We start from the raw sequence: 27,145 nt of genomic DNA, 5'->3' as shown, positions 1-27,145 counted from the left end.
TAGGGCCGTGCTCCCACCGGCCCCAGGTGCCCTTCTCCTCGGCTTCCCTTTTCTCCTGATTGTTTCTTTCACTTGGTTGTGGAAGCTGTCTCGATTCTTAGAGAGCCTGATGTGCCGAGTCTGCACCTTCATTCTTTTGGCAAGAATCTTGCCCTTGTTTACAGTGATGCCCACAGCATTACTGGAAGATGGCTGCCAAGGCCAAGACCAGTGATTCTTCATGCACATTTCTTAATCATGTTTTTAAGGTCTTAAAATAGGAAATGACCTTTTCCATCTTTGAACCTTTTTTGCCATCCAGCGTACCTCCAACATGGGCATCTGTGACAGACAAGTAGAAATAGGAACTGCCTTCAAAGAGCTTACAGTTCAATGAAGAAATAGGCATTTATTAAATATTGCATTATTTTATTATTGAAGTATTTTAAACAAATAAATACAGCCTGCAGCCTCATAACCTTCTTTTTCATAGAACAGTCAGTCCTTCAGATAACCATTCTCTTGTATCCTTAGTATATGGTAAAGCAAATTAATCTGAAAAACAACTTTTATTTACCATCTGACAGCATAAAATAGCACTTCTCTAAGCTTGTAATTATTGTTTATGTAATGTGCTAGAAAATATATTTAGCTGAGCTGTGGTGGCACACATCTTTAATCCCAGCACTCAGGAGGCAGAGGCAGGCAGATCTCTGTGAGTTCAAGCCCAGCCTGGGCTACAGAGTGAGTTCCAGGAAAGTCGCAAAGCTACACAGAGAAACCCTGTCTTGAAAAACCAAACCTGCCCCCCCAAAAAAAAGAAAGAAAGAAAGAAAAAGAAAGAAAAGAAATATATTTATAATGTTTTCCAAATTCGCAATTGGGTTGTAGTTTTCCAAAACTACAGACTGTGAGCAGTGTCTGTGTGTGTGTGTGTGTGTGTGTGTGTGTGTGTGTGTGTGTGTGTGTATCCATCCTAATATTATAGTTGTTTTCCTCTTAGTTAGGAAAAAAAAAAAGAGTAAGCACCTAAAACCTTTTTAATTCCAGGTACAGGTTGGTAGTCAATGTGTTTCCCAAATGTTCAGAGAAGGTATAACACACTGGTCCTCCAGTCCTTCATTCATTTCTAGAGCACAGGAGAGAGAGAGAGAGACAGAGAGAGAGAGAGAGAGAGACAGACAGACACAGAAACTGGCTCTGATATTTCCTAAGACTAACAAAAATATTTGTAATAAAATCTGGTATGGACATTAAAAATGGAAAAGTATACCTATGCACAAGGACACAAAGTAAATGTCCTAAAGAATATAAGCATACCAAATCCATCAGTATTTAAAAGGACAATATAATAAGACCCAAATGGATTTATTAGCAATATAAAGTTGGTTTAATAGTCAAAATTCAACCAATGTAGTTTGTACCTTAACAACAAAAAATCATGATGTACAAAGAAAATTTTGACAAAAATTAAACAACCATTTACATGCATTTTCAGCAAATTAGAAATAGAAGAGATTCCTTAAGTTATTAACAGAATCTACCAACATAGGAAACCCAGGTCTTACCATGGCAGTTTCCCTCTGCACTGGAGGGAACTTACCAGCCAGTGCAGTGATACACTAAGATAGATATATGTTGGCAAGAAAAAAATGAGCAGTTTTATTATTTTTGGCTGAATATCCAGAACTTAAACAGAGCTGTATATTTTAAAAAGCCTCAAGGGTTGATATTATTTAATTAATAGCTGAATTAGAGGTAACAATTGGAATAAACCTAAGAACTGAAATGTAAGATAATTACAGAAAATTGTGAAGCATCATTGGAAAAATGATTTTTTTTTGATCATTGAGCTCAGCCAGGTGCTGGAAGAGTCAACATTATCAAGCCATCACTCCTCTTCATTCATCTCTAGATTCAATGGAGTCCTAGTTAAAATCCTATGTGGGCAGTAGTGGCACACACCTTTAATCCCGTCACTCGGGAGACAGGCAGGCAGATCTCTGTGAGTTCCAGGCTAGCCTGGTCTACAGAGCTACACAAACAAACAAAAAACAAAATCCTACTTGTTCTTTTTCTTTCCTTTTGTCCTTCTTTCTTTAGAATTATTAATGTTTTTATTGAAATTCAAAAGACAAAGTACTTTTGAAAGCAAGAAAAGATGACCTTCTTCAACAGATAAACAGTGGACACAATCTATGAGAGTGAGAAGAACTGTTTTCTTTTTGAGACAGTGTCTTGTTACACAGTGCATACTGGACTAGAATTCATAATCTTCTGTCTTAACCTCTCAAATCCCGGAATCAGAGGCATATGCCACCACACCGGGCCAGAAAAAGCCAACTTGATTACCGCTTGATCAAATCAAATTCTAGGTTATATGTATGACTAAACATGAAAAGGAAAAAACAAATCTCTTAGAAAATTCCTTAATGATCTATGTGCGAAGGTGTGTGTGTGTGTGTGTGTGTGTGTGTGTGTGTGTGTGTGTGTGTGTGTGTGTGTGTTGGGGATGCAAGTCAAGGCTTTCGGCATGCTAGACACATGCTCTATCGCTGAGCTACACTTACAGCCTGGAAGAGTTTTTAAATAATGTAACAACAGATGAACATCAAACCATTAGCTAAAAACTTAAAGAAAACTAATGGTGTGTTAGTGTGTTAGAAATGTCCCAATAGAGAGAGAGAGAGAGAGAGAGGAAAAAAAAAAAAGAATTGTTAGTCAAATCCTTGAGAAAATGAGGCTAGAATCCGAATTGGAGTGGTGTGAATTTTCTCACTTGGCCATCGAATCTAAAATCTTTTATGGTTTCTGTATGATGGTGGATGCCTAGCAAGGTTTTTAATGACTGCTGTTACTCCTTTGCATTAGATGTAGGGCACCTGGGCTGATCGCTAAATAACTACCAGACTCATTTGAAGGCATTTCAGTGTCTTCTTGTTTGATAGGCAGTGATTTGATACATTTTTTTATAAAGGAACTTCAATGTCTTGTATACTTCAAGAAGTTTTGTAGCCATTCACAATTTCCACCTGTCATGAAAACCAGTTGTAAAGGGGAGCCTTGGAGTCAGAGTTCTCAAAAAGCTCTCACCAGAGCACAGCTTTGCCTTCAGATGCTGCACATGCAGCTTTAAAAGGGTGTTCGTTTGCTAGCATGCACTAGTTACATACATTCCAAGTGCCATGCCACGTGGAGCTAGCTGATACCTTCTGGGCTGTGCAGTTGTAGAAAATTCCCTTAGAGAAAGTTTTGTGTTTTGTTTTGTTTTTTAAAGCGGCTCTTGCCAACAGGGCTTTCTGCTATTGTGGAAAAGGCAAGCAAAGCTTTAGCTGGACTACTTACTGTTGAACAACTACTCGGATATAATTTCAGCCCCACCATAGTCAAGTTGTCAGGTGTCCCTCATGAAAAGCATACCACTTACGGTGTTTCTGTGAGTATTAGCACATGCCTCTAATCACCTTTAATCCCAGCAGAGGCAGGCATATCTCTGAGTTTGAAGCCAGTCTGGTCTAAGAGTGAGTTCTAGGACAGCCAAAGCTACATAGTGAGACCCTGTCTCAAAGAAAGGGGGGAAAGGGAGAGGAGGAGAGGAGGAGGAGGAGGAGGAGGAGGAGGAGGAGGAGGAGGAGGAGGAGGAGGAGGAGGAGGAGGAGGAGGAGGAGGAAAGGCATTTAGAGAAAATGCATCCACTGTGTGTACCCAAAGGCTTGTTTGGGACTTCCAACTTTCAGTGTCTCCAAACTGGTTGCTCTACAAAACTGGCAGAGGCCTTGGGTAGGGTGAGGTGTCACTAATTGGCTCCGTAAGGGAGTGTAGAACTGCGGTGTGTGTGTGGGGGGGTGCTGCTGCACAGGACCTGCTATCTCATTCCAGCTTCTTTGTGCTAGACCTTTGATTCAGCAGTTGCTAAGCACCTGAAATTGTGGACCTTGGTCACAATAGAGCACTGGTGCTCAGTCTGATACTGGTGACCGTACACAATTACCATATTGTGTTATTAATCAACAGAGTGTATAAGGTCCAAAAAGATCCTGAAACATTTTAGATCTGTTTCTGTTACCCAAGGCCACTGAGATTCAGAAGGAAAGAGAAAGGTTTAAGCAGTCTACAGAAGTAGTGTCTAGGCTTGATTGCTTTCTTTCCTAGGTCCTCTTCCCCCCCTCCTACCCCCACCCTAGATTTTTAGACCGCATTCCATCCAATACAGTAGACCAGGCGGACCTCAACCTCTCCGAAGTCCTTTCTTAGCTTCCCCCGTGTGTGAGGCCACCTTGCCTTGTTGACTCGGTTTTCTGCTCACTGTTCCTTTACAGTTTCACTTCCCTTTTTAAACATCAACCTTTAAAGACTCTTCTAATTTTTATCTGCTTAAAACGCCCACCGCTTCCATAATTCCAATGGCATTCAGCAATCTTTTTCCTTGTGTTTATTGCGCCATTATAGGCGTTGTCTTCTCTGTTGGGTCTTGAATTCAGTCGTTTGCCAGGCGGCTTCGGTCTATTTTCTAACAGCAAAGTCAGAGAATCTGTCAGACTCGTCCTGACGGGTCGGACAAGTTAGATACAAGCCTGCTTGTTGTGTTGTGAGACCCTGTGTCTACATCAATAAAAATTCCTACTTCTTCCGTCATGTAACTACACATGATATTGTGAGGTGTACTGCTCCTCTGCTGAGTTTTGGAGTTGCTGGCTGGAGCGGAGGCCGCCTGTGTTAGGTGCAGCCCGCGCTGGAAGGCGCTGCCCCACCTCCCCACCTTCGCTGCTCGCGCCGGCCTGGCGAGTGAGCTGGGCGGGGCTGCGCAGCGGCGCTGCGCACCGGCTCTGTTGCCGGAACTGGCCCGAGCGGCCAGGACGCGCGGCCCCGCCCCCGCGGGTGGAAACAAAGGGGGCTCGGCGCGGGGGAAGAGGCGGAGCTCTCTGGCGGTCCTGCTCTTGGCTGGCTAGGTTTGTGAGGAGGAGGAGGAGGGAGGGGCAGGCGTCCGCGATCCAGAGGCGGGAGGCCCTGGAGCTCCGCGGCCGGAGACCTAGCGCCTGGGGTATCGCCTGCGCGCGCAGCGCAATCCACTGCGCCGGCGCGGCCGGTGCCGGTCCGCGAGCGCCGAGGCGGGGTGCAGTGGGGCGGGGCCCCTCGTGCGGCTGGCGGGCGGCCCTCCGGAGGCCCGGGCGGTTGGGACGCTGGGCGGAAAGGATGGGGCCTCGGAGGCGCTAGCCGACTCCTTCAGGGCTGGGCGTGGAGCCGTGGTTTCCTGACGAGGCCCGTGTGATGGTGCCAGGAGGAAGGAAGCGCCGTGACAGCGCCTCAGTCGGAACCGAGGTTCCGGGGGCGAGGAGGCCCGGGGACGGCGGCCCTGGCGAGCTGGCCGCCGGCGGGGCGAGTGGTCACAATAGGAGGCGGCGGCCCGGCCCGGAGCGGCGGGAGCAGCCCCGCAGGGCGGAGCCTCCCCTCGCAGGTACTGGCCCCGCAGCCGTTGGCTCCCGCACGAGGGCGGTACTGGCCGCGGGAGGTTGGGAGCCGGCGGGCCGCGCTTGGCGGACGTTTCCCGGCAGCCCGGCGCTCTTTGTTCCCGCCGCGGCGGGGAGCCGGCTCGCCCCTGCCCGGCCGAGACGCAGGTGAAATGATGTCACCTGGGAGAACGCAGAACCCGGTCGGAGGGGTCCTCTCTCGCGGCCTTCTGCCGCCTCCGCGGGTTTCTGTACGGGCTCGGTTTTTGTTCTCAGTGGATGGAAGTTTTTCCTTTCAGGGCTGAAGAATGAGAGAGGTTGGTTTTTGAAACGGGAGTGTTGCGGGCTATTGAAGGCAGGCCAAAGAGAACTAAGTTATTTTCCTGTGTGTGATCCGGCGTGGACAGCGCTTTTGTGTTGCAGAATTGGTGTGTGCTGTTGAACACGCCAATTCTACCAGACATAGAGTTGAATACTTAAATATAGTTATTGCTAGCGTCGTATGAATTGAGATTAGGCGGTGGACATTGAAATGTATTTCGGCGCTCACACACAGTACTTTCTTAGAATTCTTAAGCCTGCCGTACTGCCTGCCTGTTTTCGCAGATAATATTGTAGTGACATTAACTTACCAGTTTCTTTAACTAGCAGACAGCTTTGTAACTAGACTTAAGAATTTCAATCACATTTGAATCATAGCCGAAATAAAGTAAAATTTTGTTCATTTTCTGAAACACCGTCTAATGGAGAAATCCAGCTTATGAAAAAAAGAAAATAAAAGATCAAAACGTCAAATTTGGTGTAGAAATGGAGAACACTTAAAAGACGACAATTTTGAGTGATAGTTCTATCACTGAATTGTCTGCTTGTTATAGAGTACCTTCTGGTTTATAAATGTACTAGTATGTGTTTTCTGTTTTGAAAACCCGCTCATCCTAAGCCTATTCATTTAGGCATCTACTTTAGAGTTGATTCCTGTCATTTTCGATTTGAATTATTCCCACAAGAACTGGAGGAACTAGAGGCTACTAATAGATTCTGCCCCCAACAGGTCTTTTGGGCTTCATATCCTCTCTGTAGGTTATGAAAGAATTGTAGTTAAATACTCTTAATTTTTCCACCACTGGTGTCTGAAGAGGTAGTTGTGTTTCTACACTTGTTAAAATTTATGCCCATCTTAATTTTTTAAATATATTAAAAATAATAAATGTATGTGGACAACTTAGCCTTGTTTGTTCCTTGCTTCTGCCTTACGGGTTCTGGAAATTGATAGGTCTGGGGCTTGACAGCAAGCATCTTCACCTGCCAAGCCATTCCTCCGGGCCTTGTTTTAAACTAAGTTGGCAAGTGTAAATCTGGGTAGGTACAGAGACTTTTCTTTACTAGAGAAGATTGAAACAAAGAGTGCTAAGGGAGTTTGCAGGCATCATATGGAGAGTATAGATCTGTTGTCTTTCCCTTTGCCCTTCGCCATGGGAAGGCTTTAATAACTTGTGTTAACATTGTCAGGTTGTCCGTGCGTATATTTTTACTTAGGTTAAATAGGGAATGTGAGTGAGAAATCCTTAAATAAAATTGTGAAAATGGTTAGGCAGTTGAGCAGTGTAGAAAGACCATTGGTCAAGATGTTTGTTGACCTGTTCTGTATTTTGTGCTGCCTTTTGTTTAGTTTGGAAGCACTGTTTTGTAATCTTTTATTGGGAAGGTAGTTCTTGAGTTGAAATATTGTTGCATGGTGTCTATGGCTCCTTACAGATTTTTTTTGCTTGTTTTCCAATTAAGTGCATATATGAATATAGTTTTAACTTCTACTTTACTTCATTCATAGCTTGCTTTCATTTTCTCTGCAGGGAACACAAGCATTAAGTGTTCATTTGTACCATATAGTTCTGGTTCTATCCCATCTATTAGTAGATACTGAATACCTATTATGACATTCTCTAAAGAAAATAAATGAGTGAATTTTGTATAGTAAATTAAAGATAATTATAAACAGATGGAGTACAGGGGTGATATGCACAGTCTCATTTCTCCCAGCTGGTCTAGCCGTTATACTCAGTGGTATGTGTCTCACTTCTCTATTGCCGTGCTTTGGAACTCTGGACTGGGGAAGGGAGCAGTCTTGGGTTGTTTTCACCAACCTTAGTTTTGAATGCTTCCACAGAGACACACATCCACTTAGTTTGTCTTAATTCAAGAATGGGAATAAGTTTTACTTAACACACGAATTCCAGTGCTAAACAGTGATCACCCTCCCTGAAATAGAATTATTACTAGTTTTTACCCTAATTAATGCCTGGTGGCTTTTCAAAAAATGGCCCACATAAAGGACAACCTTGGTTATTCATCCTTAACTACTGTCTTAAGACGGTCATTTACACACTGCTGTATACAACAGGCTAACTGGCTGGTGAGTTTCATGGATTCTCCTATCTCTGCTGCTCATTTCTCCACAGGAGCACTGTGATTACAGATGCCCCCTATTCTGTCAGGTTTTATGTGGGTTCTGGGGATTGGAACTCAAGTTCTTATGGTTGTGAGCCAAGCAGATTACCCACTGAGCCATTTCCCTAGCACCCCAAGTTTTCATTAGACTGTTTGATTCTAAACAGATTCATAATAAACTTGGGACATAATTCAGAAAAGCTGATTTGATCAGTGTGGGAGATTATTCTCTCAGTAGAGTATATTCTGTGATATACACTTCTAGGCAATAGTGACACAGTGCTAAACACAGTATATGTGTTTTCTAAACTAAAATTTATCTCAAATTTATGATGTTCCACATATTTACCCATAGTTTTTGTCTTGTTTTAGTTTGACTTGTTTGTTGAGACAATGTCTTACAGACCATACCGGCCTCATTTACTGTGTAGCCAAGGTTGTTTACACTTCTGAGCCTCTAGAGTTTTGCAGTTACAGTTATATTACAATTGTGATGTAACATTTCAGGTTCCCATAATTTTGTTCCCCCCCCACCTCCCACCCACCCCCCTTCAAAGCACATATTTTAGTTTCAGCTTTTGGTTTCGGCTTTTTATTCCACAATTTATTACATTTGTTTATTTATACAATTGATATACATCAATGATTATGATTAAAAAAGATTAATTGAAAGGTTTTCAGAAAAATAAAATCTACCGAGGAATAAAAAGTGATTAAGGAAAGAAAATACTAATACAAAAATGCTGTGAATTTTTTTTTTTTTTTTTTTTTTTTGTTTTGTTTTTGTTTTTTGATTTTTCGAGACAGGGTTTCTCTGTGTAGCTTTGCGCCTTTCCTGGAACTCACTTGGTAGCCCAGGCTGGCCTCGAACTCACAGAGATCCGCCTGGCTCTGCCTCCCGAGTGCTGGGATTAAAGGCGTGCGCCACCACCGCCCGGCTAATGCTGTGAATTTTTTAAAAAATTACATTTATTTTATATGTATGTCTCACCTGTACCAGAACTGGCACATGTAGATCCTAGGGACTGAACTAGAGTTTTGAGCAGCGTAATTTGTAAAAGCCACATTATTTAGTACTATCCTGGATGTTGTGATTTACATCCTTAATTCCAATATTTGGGAGTCTGAGGCAGGATGATTGTGAGTTTAAGGCCATCCCTGTATTTAAAAAGGAAAAAAAAAGTGGGCCCAGAAGACTGCTGAATCTCTGCTTCATTCATTTTTTATGAAAGACAAAACAAAACTAACTGAATATAGTAGAAAGCTACTGTTAGAAGCAATCTTAGAAGGAACAGTGTCTCCTCTTAAATCCTGTTATTTTAGCACAATATCTTATAACTGTGTCAATCTCCAAGACAAGGATTAGATTGTTGATTATTGATGTTATAACTTCCCAAACAGAGAAGGACCACATAAACAGAAAGTATCATAAACTGCTAGTGCATTGATGCTTGGTAGGTACATGTAAACATTAGTCTTACTTCCTAGTTATACTCAGTGAATTAGTCATGCAGTTACATGTAAACAAACATTAAAAAACAAGAAGTTCTGAGGTTGCAGATTTACTCCCCTCTTACTTGTGGTTCTGTGGCAGATACAAGCTGCATCCTGAACATAGGCTGCAGTTACCAAATACCGGTAATGTTCAAGGAGGCTAGAGACTGACAGAATTGTATCAGTTTAGGACTATGGTACAACTTTAGGGTTAACCAAGGAAAAAAAATCAGTGAAATTATGTCTAAAACAGTTTTTTACAAGGTAACAAGTTAATTTTTTATATTGATTTATTGATGATCTCCTCCTCCCCCCCCCCCCCCCCCAGACAGGGTTTCTCCATGTAGCCCTGGCTATCCTGGAACTCACTTTGTAAACCAGGCTGGCCTTGAACTCCGAGATCTTCCTGCCTTTGCCTCCCAGAGTGCTGGGATCAAAGGTGTGTACCATCACAATGTTGTTTTTAAAGTTAAACTACGAGATACATTAGTGAATTAATAGATCCTGGGTTTAAGGTTCTGTTTGGTCTTTCTGAGGTGCACGGCTCTAGTCAGTCCAGTTAAACCTGCTGTACAGTGCATACAGATCAGAGAGCCTGTTGAAGTTTGCGTCCTGTGGCTTCGATTAAACACCATTCCCGAAAGAACTTGGGGAGCAAACCGCTTATTTCATTTATATAGCTTGTGGTCCATCATGAAGGGGAGTTAGGGCAGGAACTGAAGTAGAGGGCATGGAAAACACTGCTTACTGTCGTGCTCAGCCTCTTTCTAATGCAATCCAGGACCACCTGCCCAGGGGTGGTACTGCTTGTGTATAGTGAGCCGGGCCCTTCCACATCAGTCACTAGTCAAAATATGCCTTACACAGGCCTTTTAAAATGTATATACTGGTTTTATTTATTTGAGATAGGGTCTCGCTGTGCAGCTCTCACTAGCCTAGACCTCACTAGAGCATGCTGGTCTTGAACACAGATCTTTCTGCTGTGTTAAAGGTATATACCACCATGCCCAGCCTATAGGCCAGTTTTATGGTACATTTTCTCTGTTGAGCTTCCGTCTCCTAGATGAGACTCTAGTTTGTGTCAGGTTGACAAAAACTAGTCAGCACAGGGTCCAGTTTCATTTCCTGGCATAAAGTTAGCTACTATCAGGCTAAGATTTTATTTGCTATAGTGTTTAAATAAAAATATCCTTGGAGTGGAGAGGGCGCTCTGAGGAATCAAATGTAAGGTCCTGTGCATGTAAGGCAAGCGCCCTGCCACGGAATATGCAATCCTATGACAATGTCTTGGTTTATGCTCTCATAATGAAGGTTTGAGTTCTGTTCACTTCACCTTAGTTGTGTGCACTCAGATGTACTATGTTAGTTCTCTGTTTTGTATATCAGATTACCTGGAATCTGAGTTACAAAATCTGTTACCTTAAAATTAACTTGTATCAAGGCCAGTCATGATGTTGCAGGACTTTAATCCCAGATTTTGGGAGGCAGAGACAGGTCTCTGAATTCAAGGCTAGCATGGTCTACTTATGAGTTCTAGGACAGCCAGAGCTACATAGTGAGACCTTGCCTTGAAAAAAATCAACCAACCAAAAACCTTGGCGAAAAAAATCAACCAACCAAAAACCTTGGCGAGTTTTTTTGTTGTTGTTGTTTGTTTTTGGTTTTTTGAGACAGGGCTTCTCTGTGTAGCTTTGGCTCCTTTCCTGGAACTCACTTTGTAGCCCAGGCTGGCCTTGAACTCACAGAGATCCGCCTGGGATCGAGCACTGGCATTAAAGGTGTGCGCCACTACTGCTTGGTTCCAACCAAACACCTTGTATGAGATGTCCTGGTATGAGTTAGCTACTAGGTCTTCTGCTGCTTATGTTAGCTGACCGGAGCTCACGTTCTTTAGTTTGAAATCATTGGTTGATAGAATGTGGTATTCCCCACTTACTCATTGTCATCTGGTAACTGCTCCAGTGCCAGGGCCTGCTGTCCTCAGTTCCCAGCTCTGTGGGGCCCACCCTTCTCTCATCTTCTCAGAGTACTACAGCTTGGTTTGAAAGGCTGATAGGAGAGCTTTTCAAGAACGGCGGCTCAGTTCTGTTTTTAGAACTTTCTCTGATTAAGTCAGGCTCTCTTATGATGGCTTCCCTCCTGATGAACTTAAGATCCACCGTTGGAATCTTGATTACTCTGAAAAGCACTCCCACTTTGGCACCCCCCCCCCAATGTTCTCTATCAAGTGGAATGGGGAGGATTAGAGTGGTGAGCATTTACAGTGACATCTTATAGGACATTTTCTTACCATATATTACACATAAATAAAATGTTCCTATGAACTTACTGGGAGGGCCTTCGCTGGTTTTGGTCAAGCCCAGCACTGGTTTTATCATAGACTATAGGACTTGAATATAACTCTTCTACAATATTGTTTGCCCTCTGTTCAGAGATAAATGAAGTTTCTGACAGAAGGAAACTATTGGAAATAGGAAAAGATATACTTGAAAGTTATTATTATCTTATGACAACAGGAGCCAAGGGTGCCATAGTTTGTTTTGTTTTGTTTTTATGTTTTACTTAGGATGGAAATCTTTTTAAATTCTATTTTGATGGTTCCTTTTTATTTTTTATATGCATTGGTGTTTTGCTTGCATGTATGTCTGTGTGAGGATGTTAGATCCCCTGGAAATGAAGTTATAGACAATTGTGTGCTGCCATGTGGGTGCTGGGAATTGAACTCAGGACCTCTGGAAGAGCAGCTGGTGCTCTTAACCTCTGAGCTATCTCTCCAGCCCTTGATGATGTAAATCTTAAAATCTCCAAAGGATCAAAGAGGGAAGACTAAAGCTGACTCTGATTTCTGTTTTACCAGCCAGGTACTTTTCCTTGTGATTTGTAAGACTGTTTGGGCATGGTGGTTGATGGTAAGTGACTAATTAAGAGCACTGGCAGCTCTTGCAGAGGACTTGCGTTCGATTCCTAGTACCCACATGGCAGCTCACAACTGTACGTAATTCCAGTTCAGGGGATCCAACACCCTCTTCTAGCCTCCAGGGGTACCTGGCATTACATGGTGCACAGACACCCACAGACAAAACATCCAAAATTTACTTACTGTGAGAATAAGAATCCTAAGATAATGAATGGCAGGTAGAATATAAACTGGCAGAAGGAACAGCTCATTTGGGGAGAGTGTGTGAAGTTCCTTATTTAGTGATGATCAAGAGTGGCAAATACAGCCGGGCGGTGGTGGCGCACGCCTTTAATCCCAGCACTCGGGAGGCAGAGCCAGGCGGATCTCTGTGAGTTCGAGGCCAGCCTGGGCTACCAAGTGAGTTCCAGGAAAGGCGCAAAGCTACGCAGAGAAACCCTGTCTCGAAAAACCAAAAAAAAAAAAAAAAAAAAAAAAGAGTGGCAAATACACCTAATCTGCTTTGGATTTGTTTTGTTGTTTTGAGAAAGGGACTTGCTATGTAAGACTGGTCTGGAATTTGTTAGCAGCCCTATCTCAGCCTCTAGAGTGCTATGACTACAGGTATAAGCTCCTTGTGCTATGCTGGGAATCAAATCTACCTTTTGTTTTCAGACTGGTTATGTTCCAGTGTTGGTTTGCTTTATAGCATTTAAATGTCATACTGTAGTTGGCTACTTGCATCTGTTTTGTCATGCCCTTTTTCACATTTATCTGTGGTGGTAGTGGAGTGGTGCACATTCAAACCTCGGATACACATGTCGAGGTCAGAAGACAAACTTCTAGGAGTAGATCCTCTTCCCTACCACCATGTGGGTTCTAGGGATCTAACTCAGGTCATCAGGCTTGATGACAAGGGCCTTTACCCACTGAGCCATCTTGCTGGCCTTTCCTTTTTAATTAAAATAAACTCATTGGGACTTTTTCTTTAATCTTTATAGCTTAGTTCTGTTAATTTGTTTGTTTGTTTTTTTTTTTTTTTTTTTTTTTTGTGTGTGTGTGTGTGTGTGTGTGTGTGTGTGTGTGTGTCTTTCTGTCTCTTAGCTCTTGAAAGGCAGAAAATACTACTTTATTCATCAGTACATACTCATAAAGGTAAAGAACATTAGCATATTGTGTTTGCGATACAGAGATAAACTATAGTTATATCCAAAACATTCTGTGTAGTAAACTAACTAGTACTCCTGTAATTTCTGAATGGTGGTAGTGGGGCCTTTGGCAGTATTTTTGTTCTTATCACTAGATACGCTTATCTATCAGGTTTATAACACACCAACCACAAAATTACAGATGGGCTAGAGATGACCACAGCACATTTTATAACATTTCCTATCTAACCTCTTCTTTACTGTCCACCATACTGAAAGTTGTCTGATTCCTTACTACACTGCTCTCGTCCCATTACCAGAGCAGCGCACTCAGCGTCTGCTGCTGTCAGAATACTTACATACGATGATTTACCTGTTTGTCTGTCTTTCCCCCTCTCCTCCTCCTTTTACGGTGTATACTTCTTGAAGGTAGGAAACAAACGATGCCTTTCTTTTTGTTTAGTGCCTGTCAGTGCCGAGGAGACCCTTAAATCCTAACACTGAGGGAAGGAGTGAGGCAGGAACTGTAGAAGCCAGACAGTGGTGAGCACATGGTTTTTAGTGTGAGGACAAGCACATCCTTAAACCTGGAGTCCCCAAGGAGAATTTCACTGTCACAACATAGTGGTTCTCAGATGCTACAGGTTAAGTATCCCACAAGTTTAAGGAGTTGAACCCACAGTCTAGCGTCTTTAAGCGGCATTTGTTCACTTTCAGGCTTAGGCATGTGTCTTTGGTTCCCTCGTTTTTGTTGTTTGTCCTTTCCCTACTGTTTGAAGATTTTCTTCTCTTTTTTAAATTTTTAATCTTGAGAACAGGATCTTGATTTCTAGCCCAGGCTGACTTAGAACTTGGGATATTCTTGCCTCAGTCTCCCTAGTACTGACTGAACATAGCTAAAGTTTAATAGAGTGGAGATGCCATCCCCAGTTAAACTTAAGATTACTATATGTTATATGTTGTACAGTCTTACAGCTGAGAGTATGGAAATTTTACTATAGATATTGTCAAATCTTATCTTTTTCACCATGGTCACTTGTAAGGTCAACTAAAAGTTGTAAAAATACATTGAGAAAAAAAAGAGTCTAGGTAGACATTCATCACTATACTTAGGTGATTTTACCTCAGGTCTTCTTACCATGAAACCTGACTGTTGGGGTTTTAGAGTTAACACCAACGAAAGAGCTCATCAGTGGAATTTTGAGGAATAAGACCTAAGTTCCTGAACTGTGCTGTTTTTATCTCAAGCCTTTTTGTGTGGGAAGCTCCATTGCTAGAGGCGGTCTCTACCTCCTGTATGTATTGATGTTTAAAGTTACCCCCCCCCCCCCCCAATCTCTCTGCTGACAGAATTGTCAAATACCACAAAACCCAGACTGTCCAGACTGTCCTTCCTAGGCTTGATTGTCCATATTGGTATGGCTAGCCATGAACTATCCTTTTCTTCTCCCTCTTTTTCCCAGATATCTCCCGGGGCCAATTCAGCACCTCTGCCTGGCCATCCTAACAAGGGGATTTGTGAAAGGGTGAGACTTCCGAGCCTGTTCCCTCTTCTCCCAAGTGATCAGAACACTACCGTTCAAGAGGATGCTCCCTTCAAAGCTTTCTTCTTCCAGGTTCTTATATGTTTACCCTTTCCCTACACAGGGCCGACAGCCACCATCCTAGCTTGTTTCTAGGAAGGCTTAAACAGACTTCTCAGTAGCCTCTGAGTTTCTGTTGTCTGTGGGAATAAATGCTCTTCTTAGAGGACTGACTTCTTCAGTATACCTTCCAGCCAGCAATTCTGAAAAGTGTCTTCTCTTGAGCTACTGTTCATTATTTGACCACTGAATATTCTGTTTAAAAAAAACTTTTTTGTCTTAATCATTTGTCCTAATCATTCAGTTTCTGTAAGAAAATAGAAAGTACTAAAATATGTAAGGTGTGTACAGAAGGAAAAAATGAAAGCATGTGTTTTAAGCCATCACTACTTAGATGTTTAATGCCCAGAATGTTATAGTGATACATATTCCTGAGAGGGTACATAGGTACTTGCTTTCTGTACCTCTTTGTACCTGTAGATTTAAAAAAAAAAAAAAAAAAAAAAAAAAAGGGTGTTAAGATTTTAGCCGGGCGGTGGTGGCGCACGCCTTTAATCCCAGCACTCGGGAGGCAGAGGCAGGCGGATCTCTGTGAGTTCGAGGCCAGCCTGGGCTACCAAGTAAGTTCCAGGAAAGGCGCAAAGCTACACAGAGAAACCCTGTCTCGAAAAACCACAAAAAAAAAAAAAAAAAAAAGATTTTAATATAAAGTGAAAACCAGTCCACATATATTAAAATCATCGTTGGATTAACAAGATTACTTGGATCTGCTCATACAAATCACTGGCTTCTGAACTTTGACTCCTAAAGAATCATGTTTTAATAATGGAAATCAGTATTACTATTACTACAGAACAAGCCACATCTACAGAATCACTTTTGAATGGTAGGTAGGGGTTGGTGTGTGTGTGTATGTGTGTGTGTGTGTGTGTGTGTGTGTGTGTGTGTGTGTGTGTGTGTGTATAGAAAGCCTGCCCAAAGTATTGACATAGTTGATGATCAAGACTAAATGTTTTCAATAGAAACCACTCATTTTTAGTTTTCTCTAGAAATGACCTGGAACTGGTGTTAAAGGAATACATTAAGTCTGGCATGTGTTATTTCTGTCAGTACCTGTAGGTGATCCAGGCCACTTCAGTCTGGTATCCTTTTAGAATTTGTGGTGGATTTTCTGTATGTGTTTATTGTCCATGTTTTCAACTCAGAATAAAATAGGCATCTTGTTCTGGGTAAGGAAATAGGCTTTAAAAAGTTCACCAAGGTGCACAGTTCATCCAGTTATTGGTGGATCAAGGGACTCATCTGATTCTCGCTGTGTTGTGTTTTCTATATCATATTACCTTTAAATAGCTACATGCATTTCTATAAATACATTTTGTAAGTATTTAACACGTAACTTTTTAGGAGGCCTAGTTGTCTGTGAACTGAATGGCATATTGACTGCCATTTTAATTACAGAATTATCTGTGCACAGAAGTTCAGTGTTATTGGTAGGTGACTGATACTTAAGAAATTTAAAGCCAGGCTTAGTAGCCAGCACCTTTAATCTAAGCACTCCTGAGGCTGATGGAGATGGATTTCTGCAAGTTCAAGATCTGTCTGGTCTACATATCGTTCTGGGACAGCCAAGGCTATGTAGAGAGACTTTGTTTCAAAAAACAAACAAACCCAAAGGAAGGAAGAAAAAAAAGAAAGGAAAAGAACTGACTTAAGGTTGGGCATGGTCTCACATGCATGTAATCCCAGTGTGGGAGGTAAAAACAGACAGATCTCTGAGTTGGAGAACAGCCTGGTATACATAGTAAGTTTCAGACCAGCCAGGGATCTTCCCTATCCAAAATTAAGTCTCTAAATAATACACTTAACTACTGGCACTAATAGTAAGTTTTTATTTTCTGTATTCTCCATATTCCCTTGGCGGTTTTGGGAATTAATATTATTAAATTTAAACTTAGTAATTATAAATGCAGTAGATTAAACCCATGTTTTAAAAAGAAAACAATAAAGCTAAAGTTAGAGCCAACTGTGCTTAGTGGTTTTTTTTTTTAAAGCTGTTGGCAACTGAATCTAGAGCTCTACCCATGCTAGTCATATGTTATACCCTTTAATTAACTAGTCATATACTATACCCTCTAACTAACTAGCCATCACTCCCTCTAACTAACTAGTCATATACTATACCCTCTAACTAGTTATATTACTCCCTCTAACGAGTTATATGGTACACTGTAATCCCTGGGGTTTATTGAAAAGTAAAAGCATTATAACTTTGTTAATGGTACTTAGATAGTCTTCCCTTTACCTTTAGAGCAAAGCCTTCACTGTATTTTCTCTAAGGGACGACCAGAGATTTTCTGTGCTCAGTTACTGCCCTGTAGGTTTTCTGGGTGAGAAAGATCGATCTTAGGAAGTCCTGAGGAGATACTGATACATTAGCTAATTCTCAGGTCAAAATGAGTGTCATTTGTTAGCTCCAACTGTACTTCTCCCCTAAAAAACCTGGTTTGCTGCAGACATTACTCAACATTCTCAGTGGTTAAGAACACTTTCTGTTCTTACTATGAACATTGGAGTTTGGATCCCAACACCCACTTAAGACAGCACACAAATGCTTGTAACTCCAGATGTAAGGGATCTTAAATCCTGTTCTGGCCTCCTAGGCTACCTGCATACACTCATACTTAAATAAAATTAAATAAAATAAATAAAATCTGGTTACCACACGAGAAGGAAATCCTCAGAAAGTCATTCCCTTACTATGTTCTCTTTCCTTGTCTTTGCCTTTTCCTAGATAACTCCTTTGTAATTTTTTTTAAACACATTTTTAAAAAATTGATTCTTTGGAAATTTCACATCGTGTACTGAAATCCCACTCATTTCCCAGTCCTTTCATGTCCTCCCTCCACCCTTCTAGCCTCCCTCACAACAAAAGAAATTTTTTAAAAAATCTGCTCCTCCTCCTCCGTCGTCCCTGTCTCCGTCATACAGGGAGCTGCAGTATGTCATGTGCTACACCCTTTTGTCCAAGCAGCTGCACTTGCAAATGTTGGTTGCAATGAGGTGTTGGTCTGGTTCTGGTGCATCATCATTACTGGACCCTCACCGAAACTCCCCTCGGATATAGGCTGTTGCCCGAGTCATGGAGATCCTGCGGCTGTGGTTCCACAGGACCAGTCACTTCCCGTGCTTCAGCAGATCATAGATGGGGTAGATGTTGGGGTGCGTCCACTCAAAGACCTGCGTGTGGGCGGTCAGCACAGGCCTCCACCGGGACCACCTTATTTGTAACTTTTATTTTGCCACCTTTCTAAAAGTTTTTTTTTTTTTTTTAAGATTTTATTTGAGTGTGTGCTCTAGTGTGTGCATGTGTGTATGTGCACATGTTAGCGTGAGCACATACACAGCCCCTGGAGTTGTGACAGGGTTTGTGATCCACCTACCTGGGTAATGGGAGCCATACCCTGGAAGAGCAAATATGTGCTCTTAGGTGCTAAGCCGTCTCTCCAGCCCTGCCCTCTTCCCTTTCTGTTGTGTTGTGTTGTTGTGTTGTGGTTTGGTGGGCTATCCTTCTCACATTTATGAAAGGTGGATACAATTCAGTGAGTTTGTTGTCCCTGGAATATGTTCAGTTGACTTTTTTTTTTTTTTTAGGTAAAATGAGAAACTTCATATTCTGTTAAAGATAAGACTCGTAGAGAAAGTCTGGGAGTTTCAAGGAGAATTAGAGACTTTTAGGTCATGCTATGCTTGCTCTAAGATGAAGTTTTGAATAAAACTGGAAGAAACCTAAGTTTCTTTTCTTGTTGCTGCAACAAAATAACTAAGTTAGGCAGGGAAACTGATTTTAGCTCACAGTTTGAGGTTAGAGTCCATTGTGGCAGGGGGAACGTGAAGCAGCGGAGTGCCCCACATTCAAGAATGGGCTTCCTTTGTTGGTGTAGTCTAACACCCCAGCCCAGGGAATGGGGCCACCGTACTTAGGATGGATCGCGCCTCCGAATCTCATCTCGAAACTTTCTTAGACATGCTTACAGGCTTGACTCCGTGGTTATTCTCTACCTCATCATGTTGACAGTCAAGATGGACCTTTACACCCCTCCCAATACAAGCTGATTCCTTCCTCTCTTGGAATGAAAAGTAAAATGGTTGTTAAATCAGGCACATTTTAGTCCTCAGGTAGAGCCTGGAACCTGCCTCTGCTTCTGTTGTTGATTGTTAAACTACACCTATACCCTCCTGCCTTCTTTCATCCCTTGACCTAATCTGTACCAGTGTTCTGTACAGTAGAGATAGGAACCACGTTTAAGTTGTTGACATCAGGTACATTGAAAAAGGTAGCCCACTGTTATAGTAAAGAATTCTCGCCAGGCAGCCATGGCGCACACCTTTAATCCCAACACTCGAGAGGCAGAGGCAGGCGGATCTCTCTGAGTTCGAGGCCAGCCTGGGTTACTCAAACACTGTCTTCAAAAACAAATGTCTGTATTAGGGTACCGCATAAACTGGGCCTGTAACCAAAGCACTGGGGACAAGGAGGCAGGAAAATTAGAGTTCAAAGTCATTCTTCACTATAGAGCAAGTTAGAGGCTTGCCTGAGCTACTTGGCAGTAATCGCTTGCCTTTGTGTGTGCTTAAAGTTTGGGGACTCTCTCAGAATAATAACAGCTGGCTTTCTTATTAAAATAAGTATACTATGCCGGGCAGTGGTGGCGCACGCCTTTAATCCCAGCACTTGAGAGGCAGAGGCAGGTGGATCTCTGTGAGTTCGAGGCCAGCCTGGTCTACAGAGCGAGATTCAGGAAAGCTGCAAAGCTATACAGAGAAACCCTGTCTCGAAAATCAAAAAAAAAAAAAAAAAAAAAGAGAGAGAGAATAAAATATGTATACTTAAATAATATTAAGAGTATAGGTTAGGTGATATATTGGTGAAATACTTGCTAAATAATTTGGAAAGGTCAAAATTTAACCTTGTAGCCTTTTTTTTTTTTAAAGAGACAAGGTCTCATATAATATAAAGCTGGCCTTGAACTTACTATGTAACCAAGGATGACCTCAGGTTATCATCTTCTGGCCTTCATCTCCCAGGTGTTAGAATTATACTGTAGGCTCAGCTCCATGTATTAATTTTCTTTGTCCCTAAAATCATTTGGTTTCTTATCTCTTTGAAAATATGATGTTGTTGGGCCTAGAAAGATGGCTCACCAGTTGAAAGCACTTGTTGCTCTTGCAGAGGACCTGGGTTCAGTTCCCAGCACCCACATGGCTGCTAACCTTTTGTAACTCTCTAGTTCCAGAGGACCTGATATCCTCTTCTGGTCTGCATAGTTATTGGATGCTCATGGTGCACAGCACCCATACACATGAAATAAAAACAAACCTCTTAAAAAATAATATTGTAGTATGTATCCCTGTATATTTTGCTAATGTTTGATGTATTTGTGTTCACCACAAAAAACAATTTATTTTGTAAACCAACCAAAAGTACTCTAATGCCTAATAATTAGAACTTGGGAGTGTAGGTTAGAAATAGAAACAGTACTTCCAAAAATACATAGCCCTGTCAGATTTCAGCTAATTTGGAATTTTGTCCGTTTTGGTGAGACTTAATTGGGAATTGAATTGACTAGGGAATCCTGGAGTTAGTAGCAGTTACATGATCATATGAATTTTATAGCTACAGAGCTTACACTGTGACCTTGGAGGATATTTTCAAAGTGCTGTGACATTCTAAAAAGAATCATCAGTCTTAACCAGTTGACTCTGCTTTATATAAACTTTATTTTGTCCATGTAACTGTCATGGAAGAAGTAGCTGTAACAGCCCAAACAAGAATGGTAGAGGTGTGTGATTTAGCATCAATTTCGGGGTCTACTCAGGAAGAGGGGAGGGCCTCTCCCTAAGCAAACTTGTCATCACTACCTAAAGAATAATGGCGTTTCTCAGGTGGGTTAGGACTTCTAGAAAGTCAGGTGCTATATAAAAGTTAGCTGCTCAGTTGTAGACTTTATATGTTATCTAGCATGGTAGTTTAGAAACACTTCATTTTTGGTTTGTAAGTATTTATTGTGCAACCCCTTTTCTCTTTGCCCCTGCCCCTACATTTCTTAATTTAGGATTTTTAATTTGGATTGATAGTGCAGTGTATGTTCTTCATTTTTTTATGGCAACTATCTTTTTAAATACATACTGCATATGCAGTAATGGGAAGCTCTTACATGGTTTTTTCATTTGATCATTTTGTTGCATTGGCAGAGTGAAGATAGTCCAAGTCCTAAGAGACAGCGCCTCTCTCATTCAGTCTTTGATTATACGTCAGCATCACCAGCTCCCTCCCCACCAATGCGACCATGGGAGATGACATCAAATAGGCAGCCCCCTTCAGTCCGAGCAAACCCACATCACTTCTCAGGGGAACGGTGCAGCACACCTGCGCGCAACCGAAGAAGGTTGGTTGATTTCTGTCTGTCTTTACTCTCCTTCCACTGCTCAGTGGTTTTTAGTGTCAGCAACCATATTTTTGTAGACATTTTATAAGCCTATAAGTATGCAAATGTGTATATTCATGCATAAAATTATTTAAAGTTGTTTAGGTTCCTATCAGGTTATAAAGAGTTCATTAAGCTCTTCATTAGTAAGTGAAGAGACTGAAAGACACTTAAGTGATCTGAAGTCAATCTATGCCATTATATATAAACTTGGCTACCTTATGATTTAGGACTGATTATGAAACTAAAGCTTAAAGGTACATTATTTACCCAGTATCTACAAAATCCTTCATTTAGTACCCCACAACACACACCTTCTTATGGGCTACTACAATCTAGATAACTGAAAAATGTGTTCTATACTTCATAACTATAAGAATTCATTAGAACTTAGAGATGGCCTGCTTCTGTCTTTCCAGTATTCTCCTATCTTTTAAGAGCTGTGTTTTGTTTTGTTTTTTAACAAAACTGGTGTGATGTTAGGATGATATTCAGTTTGCCTTTTCAGTAGAGCTTGGTCCTTGCCTTTCCTTCTCAGAGGAGTTAATTCTTCCTCAGCTCCTTGCCCTTTAGTTGCCAGAGATCACTTCCTTATTTCAGGAAATCAATGTCTCATTTGGGTTGAGGTACCTATTTCCATGTACACAATAGCAATAATCAGAGGAATAAATAATCAAGTTAGAAAAGTGTTAACTAACTAAATGGTTTTTTGTCCGTGCACAAAGAGCTCATGGATTGAAGCTTTAACCCTCATTATGGTTGTCTTTGGAGATGGGACTTCTGAGGAGGTTGTTGAGGTTGACTGAGGTCTTAAGGATGGGGCCCTTGTCAAATAGGGTTCGTATTCTTACAAGTAGAGGCGTCAGAGAGCTCACCATGTACAGACATGATGATAAGACACAAGTGTCTGCAAGCCAAGAACAGAGCGCTCATCAGAACACCAGATGAGTTACACTTTGATAAGACATCTAGGTTATGATGATTTGTTACAATATTCTGAGATGATTAAATAGGTCTTCAAACTACCATTAATATCCCAAATCAGCCAAAATAAATCCATGTCAGAGTTATATTCTGTCCCAGTACTATATTAGGCAATTACATGGAAATATTTAAGTAAAGTAAAGTGTGGCTACCAGGCAAATTATTTCGTAGCTCTTAAATATAGGTATGCATAAATAGGATTGTCTATAAATGTTATAGCTTAAATACCTGGCTGTATATAGTTTTTTCCTATTTTATGGAAAACTTGTTTGTGCATTCAGGATATGGAAACAAATGTACAGTCAAAAAGATAACATGTAGCAACTCCTAGGTTAAAACTGGCCTCTCATAAACTGCCCACCCCACCCCCACTGCCATGCCATGCTCTGCCTTCTTCCTTCCCAGGGAGTAAATTTGTAGTTCATTATAGTTTTGAATACACACACACACACACACACACACACACACACACCCCTTCCTCCCTACCCCCACCCCCCAGACAGGGTTTCTCTGTGTAGCCCTGGCTATCCTGGAACTCACTCTGTAGACCAGGCTGGCCTTGAACTGAGATCCGCCTGCTTCTGCCTCCCTAGTGCTGGGATTAAAGGCGTATGCCATCACTGTCCAACAGTATATATATATTTTTATTTATTTTTTAATTTTTAGTTATTCATTCATTCTTTCATCTATTTATTTAGTTATTTATTTTGGTTTTTCGAGACAAAGTTTCTCTGTGCAGCTTTGTGCCTTTCCTGGAACTCACTCAGTAGTCCAGGCTGGCCTCGAACTCACAGAGATCCGCCTGGCTCTGCCTCCCAAGTGCTGGGATTAAAGGTGTGCGCCACCACCGCCTGGCTTATATTCTTAAACAATACAGTTTGGGATTTTGTATTCTTCTTTGACTTTATTAAGTATTCTGTGTTTAATGTTCATGGAAACAGCATTTATTTTTACTGTGGTATATCTTACATTAAAGTATGACAGTTTATCCACCTACTATTGGTTAATAGTCCCGTCTAGATCATTATTACTGTAGAGAATACTATTAGAAACCTTTGCACATGTATCTCATTTAAATGTACAGAAAAGCCAGGCGGCGGCGTGCATGCCTTTAATCCCAGCACTCGGAGGCAGAGGCAGACGGATCTCTGTGATTTTGAGGCCAGCCTGGTCTACAGAGCTGATCCAGGACAGGTACCAAAACTACATAGAGAAACCCTGGCTCCAAAAAAAAACAAAAAAACAAAAAAACAATTGGGGAAAAAAAAAAGATAAATGTACAGAAGTTGCACCAGATAAAAACCTAAGATAGGAAATGGATGACAGGATATGTTTATAGATGAGATAATAACTGGTTTTTGTTTCTCAATTTGCACAAAGAACCATGCTCTTCACTCACGGCAATCCTAAGGAGGAGTGGGGGGACATTTAGCACCCATAAAACAACAGTATGAATCACAACCCAGCAAATAAATGCTCAAGAGTCCACACTGAGAACAAACAACTAAATAAATAGATGAGAAGAAAGTGCTGGCTGGGCTGCCAAGATAGCTCAGAGTGTGGGAGTGCTTGGTGCCAAGTCTGACAGCATGAGTTTGATCCCCAGGACCCACATAGTGAAAGGAAAGCATGAACTCCGGAAGGTTGTCCTCTGATCTGCACAAATACACCATGGTATGCATCACCACCTCCACCCCAATAAAAATGCGTAAAAAAAGAGAAATGGTAGCTTTTTTTTATGAAACAATTCCATTAATAAAATATTGAAATGAGGGTAATGAAAATCCCTGTCAGAGTAACATAGTGATCCCTGCAGAACTATGCGTGTTAAAAGTTACTGGTGAATTTTATATTTAAATTGGTCAGTTTTTAAAATCGATTGGGAACCATAGCAATTATTTATTACCTCAGCTTACCTTAGTATATATTATTTATAGATAACAGATAATACAGACTCCTAATTAGTAAACAAAGTAATGACCTTCTTTTTGGCATTTATCTTATTATAGTCCTCCTGTTAGGCGTCAGCGAGGAAGAAGGGATCGTCTCTCTCGACATAATTCCATTAGTCAAGATGAAAACTATCACCATCTCCCTTATGCACAGCAGCAAGCAATAGAGGAACCTCGAGCCTTCCACCCTCCGAATGTATCTCCCCGTCTGTTACATCCAGCTGCTCATCCACCCCAGCAGAATGCAGTCATGGTTGACATCCATGACCAGGTACAGTAACAACGCCCTGGAAACACAAACAGTACAAGTTAGTGACGCTTTAATGGGAGTCGCTGATTTTTGTTGTAGGTTTCTTTAATTCCTGAAATGTAGCTGTTTAAGTTCTCCATTCCTTTTAATAAAGGAAATTTATCCAGGTGTTGTAGCGCACACCTTTAATCCCAGCATTCTGCAGCAAATCTCTGTGTTTGAGGCCAACTAGAGCTACAGGGAAACCTTGTCTCTAAAAATAAATGAATAAATGAAAAAATTATTTAAAATTCTACACAGGTTAAAAACTAAAAAACATTAATATGAAAGAAGAATCAGTCTTAACAAGTGCTTCAAAGAATTGTTTAAAGAAAATTACAAAATTGTTGAGTGAATATAGAAAACCTGTGCAAAAAGTAAACATTTGGCTTGAAAGATCCAGTTTTGTAAAACCTGTTGGTTCTCAATTAAAGCATAGACTATAGAGCTAATGTAGTCCCAAATATAATTACAGTAGGTTTTTAGTATAATTTTGAAAGGTTGATCCTAATTTCTATGACGCTATTTTTTTTTTTAAATCTATAATAATTGATAGCAGGAAGGAACAAACTGCTGCTAATTGGTTTTGTAAAGTTTTTTTCTTTTAGAGAGTCAAGGTTTCTCTGTGTAACCCTGGCTGTCCTGGAACTCACTTTGTAGACCAGGCTGGCCTTGAACTCACAGAGATCTGCCTGCCTCTGCCTCCTGAGTGCTGGGATTAAAGACATGCGCCATCACTACAGATGTGTTTCTGTCAAGTTTTGTTCTTACTCAGCTCCACACGTCTGTATATCCCACAGCTGCTTTATTCAGTCCAAGGCAGCCCACAAATCTAAAGTACTACTTTCTGCCTTGCCTTTTTAGAAAAGAAATTGTTGGACTTAATTAACCCTTGGCATAAAGTTTCAAGCAAATGATTATCTCATACGATTTTTTTTTAATTTTTTTGTTTATTTTATATATGTGGGTGTTTTGCTTTCATGTATGTCTATATACTGTGTGCATATCTGGTGCCTGTGGAGGCAAGAAAAAGGTGTGAGATCCCCTGGAATTGATGTTACAGATGGTTAGGAGCCAATATGTGGATGCTAGGAATGAAACCTGGCTTCTCGGCAATAACTCTTCACCATTGAGCCATCTCTCCAGCCCCTGAAAATGATTCTTAATTGGCTCAGTAGAAACAGGTACATGAAGCCAGGCCTAACCATCTAAGTTCAATCCCTAGAGCCCACATGATTCAAGAAGAAAACCAATTCCTGCAAGTTGTCCTCTGACTTGGGAATGCACCCTGAGCATGTGTTTCCAAATATAGACGCACATAAATGTAATAATAAATGGGGGTAAGTGGGTGGCTCAGTAGATACTGGGCCTGTCCCACAAATTTGAGGAGTGGAATTGAGATGCACATAAAAATCAGTTGAGCAGAGGTGGAAGTAGCAGATTGCTGGGACAAGCTAGCTTGTCAACTGAATCAGTGAGCTCCAGGTCACCAAACATGGTTATGACAAAGTAGAAGACAGGCCATGAGTAAACAGTAGAGGCTATGGAAAAGAAAGTCTAAATGGTTAATAACCTATGCCGAAAAATGTTTAACCTCTCTAGTTAGAGAAATGCAAATTTAACTTAAGCATACTATACCATTTTCCACTCTGATTTGCAAGCATCTTAGTCTTAACAAATCTGAGGAGAGATGCTAGGAATTGGGTTCTTTTACATTACTGTTGGAGTGTGATTTACTTCATACAGCCTTTGTAGGTGATTAGATGATAATTTTAAAATTTTGATCATGGGGCTAGAAAGATGGCAGAGTTGAGTGTTTTCTGCTCTTACAGAGGACCTGAAATTGGTTCTTTAGGATGGTTCAAAACTGCCTGCAACCCAGTTGTAGGGGTTCTGACAACCTCTGTCCTTCACAGATACATGCACATAAACACACAGGCACACACACACACACACATTCAAATGATAAACAAATCTTTTTTTAAAAATCGGAAATATATCCCCATCTCTTTGCCCAATATGGTTTGAGATAAGTAATGTTACTACTATTATAAAACAACATGGTGATTTTTTTTTAAAATGTGTTTGTATTGGCAAAAGGGTAATAACAGTTTGAGTACCTTCATCATAATGACTATTAACAAACAAGTATGCTTGAAATATCTGATTAACCTAAAAAAAAAAAAAGAGGGGAAGGCATAGTGGCTGCAACATTAGGTGGAAAGGGGGAAGTTTGGCACTACTTATATATTCATGGTGGGTGCTGGTTATTGAACCCGAGGTGTAGATGTAACCAATTGTCTTATTAAAATAAGAAACACAGAGCCAAGGTAAAAGAGAAAGCCGAGAGGTCAGAGCTCAGAGATAAAATCTTACCTCCTGCAGTGCTCCTAGCTTCCCCGAGAGAGAGCTACTTCCTGTTTGTCCGTGTTTAAATATTCTT

At 41.2% G+C, this 27,145-nt stretch overlaps 1 protein-coding gene across 14 annotated transcripts in view; it reads left to right on the top strand.

The window, feature by feature from the left end:
• The window catches only part of Rnf38 (ring finger protein 38), a 122,032-nt gene that overhangs the window by 78,076 nt on the left and 16,811 nt on the right, over window positions 1-27,145 (top strand). Inside the window, exons 1-4 of one of the 14 annotated variants that reach the window (XM_042271072.2) lie at window positions 4,657-4,928; window positions 14,873-14,935; window positions 21,245-21,438; window positions 24,471-24,684. In XM_042271072.2, the coding sequence (XP_042127006.1) occupies window positions 21,332-21,438; window positions 24,471-24,684 (321 nt within the window). In that variant the 5' untranslated portion in view covers window positions 4,657-4,928; window positions 14,873-14,935; window positions 21,245-21,331. Of the gene's footprint in view, window positions 1-4,651; window positions 4,929-5,299; window positions 5,744-13,877; window positions 13,953-14,872; window positions 15,026-21,244; window positions 21,439-24,470; window positions 24,685-27,145 lie in introns of those variants that run through there. The other 13 variants (XM_076564107.1, XM_042271073.2, XM_076564110.1 and 10 more) reach the window with 13 other exon arrangements.

The sequence above is a fragment of the Peromyscus maniculatus genome, chromosome 2, assembly GCF_049852395.1.
Source record: "Peromyscus maniculatus bairdii isolate BWxNUB_F1_BW_parent chromosome 2, HU_Pman_BW_mat_3.1, whole genome shotgun sequence".
NCBI classification, from domain to species: Eukaryota; Metazoa; Chordata; class Mammalia; order Rodentia; family Cricetidae; genus Peromyscus; species Peromyscus maniculatus.
This window is presented reverse-complemented; position numbering and strand designations above follow the sequence as displayed.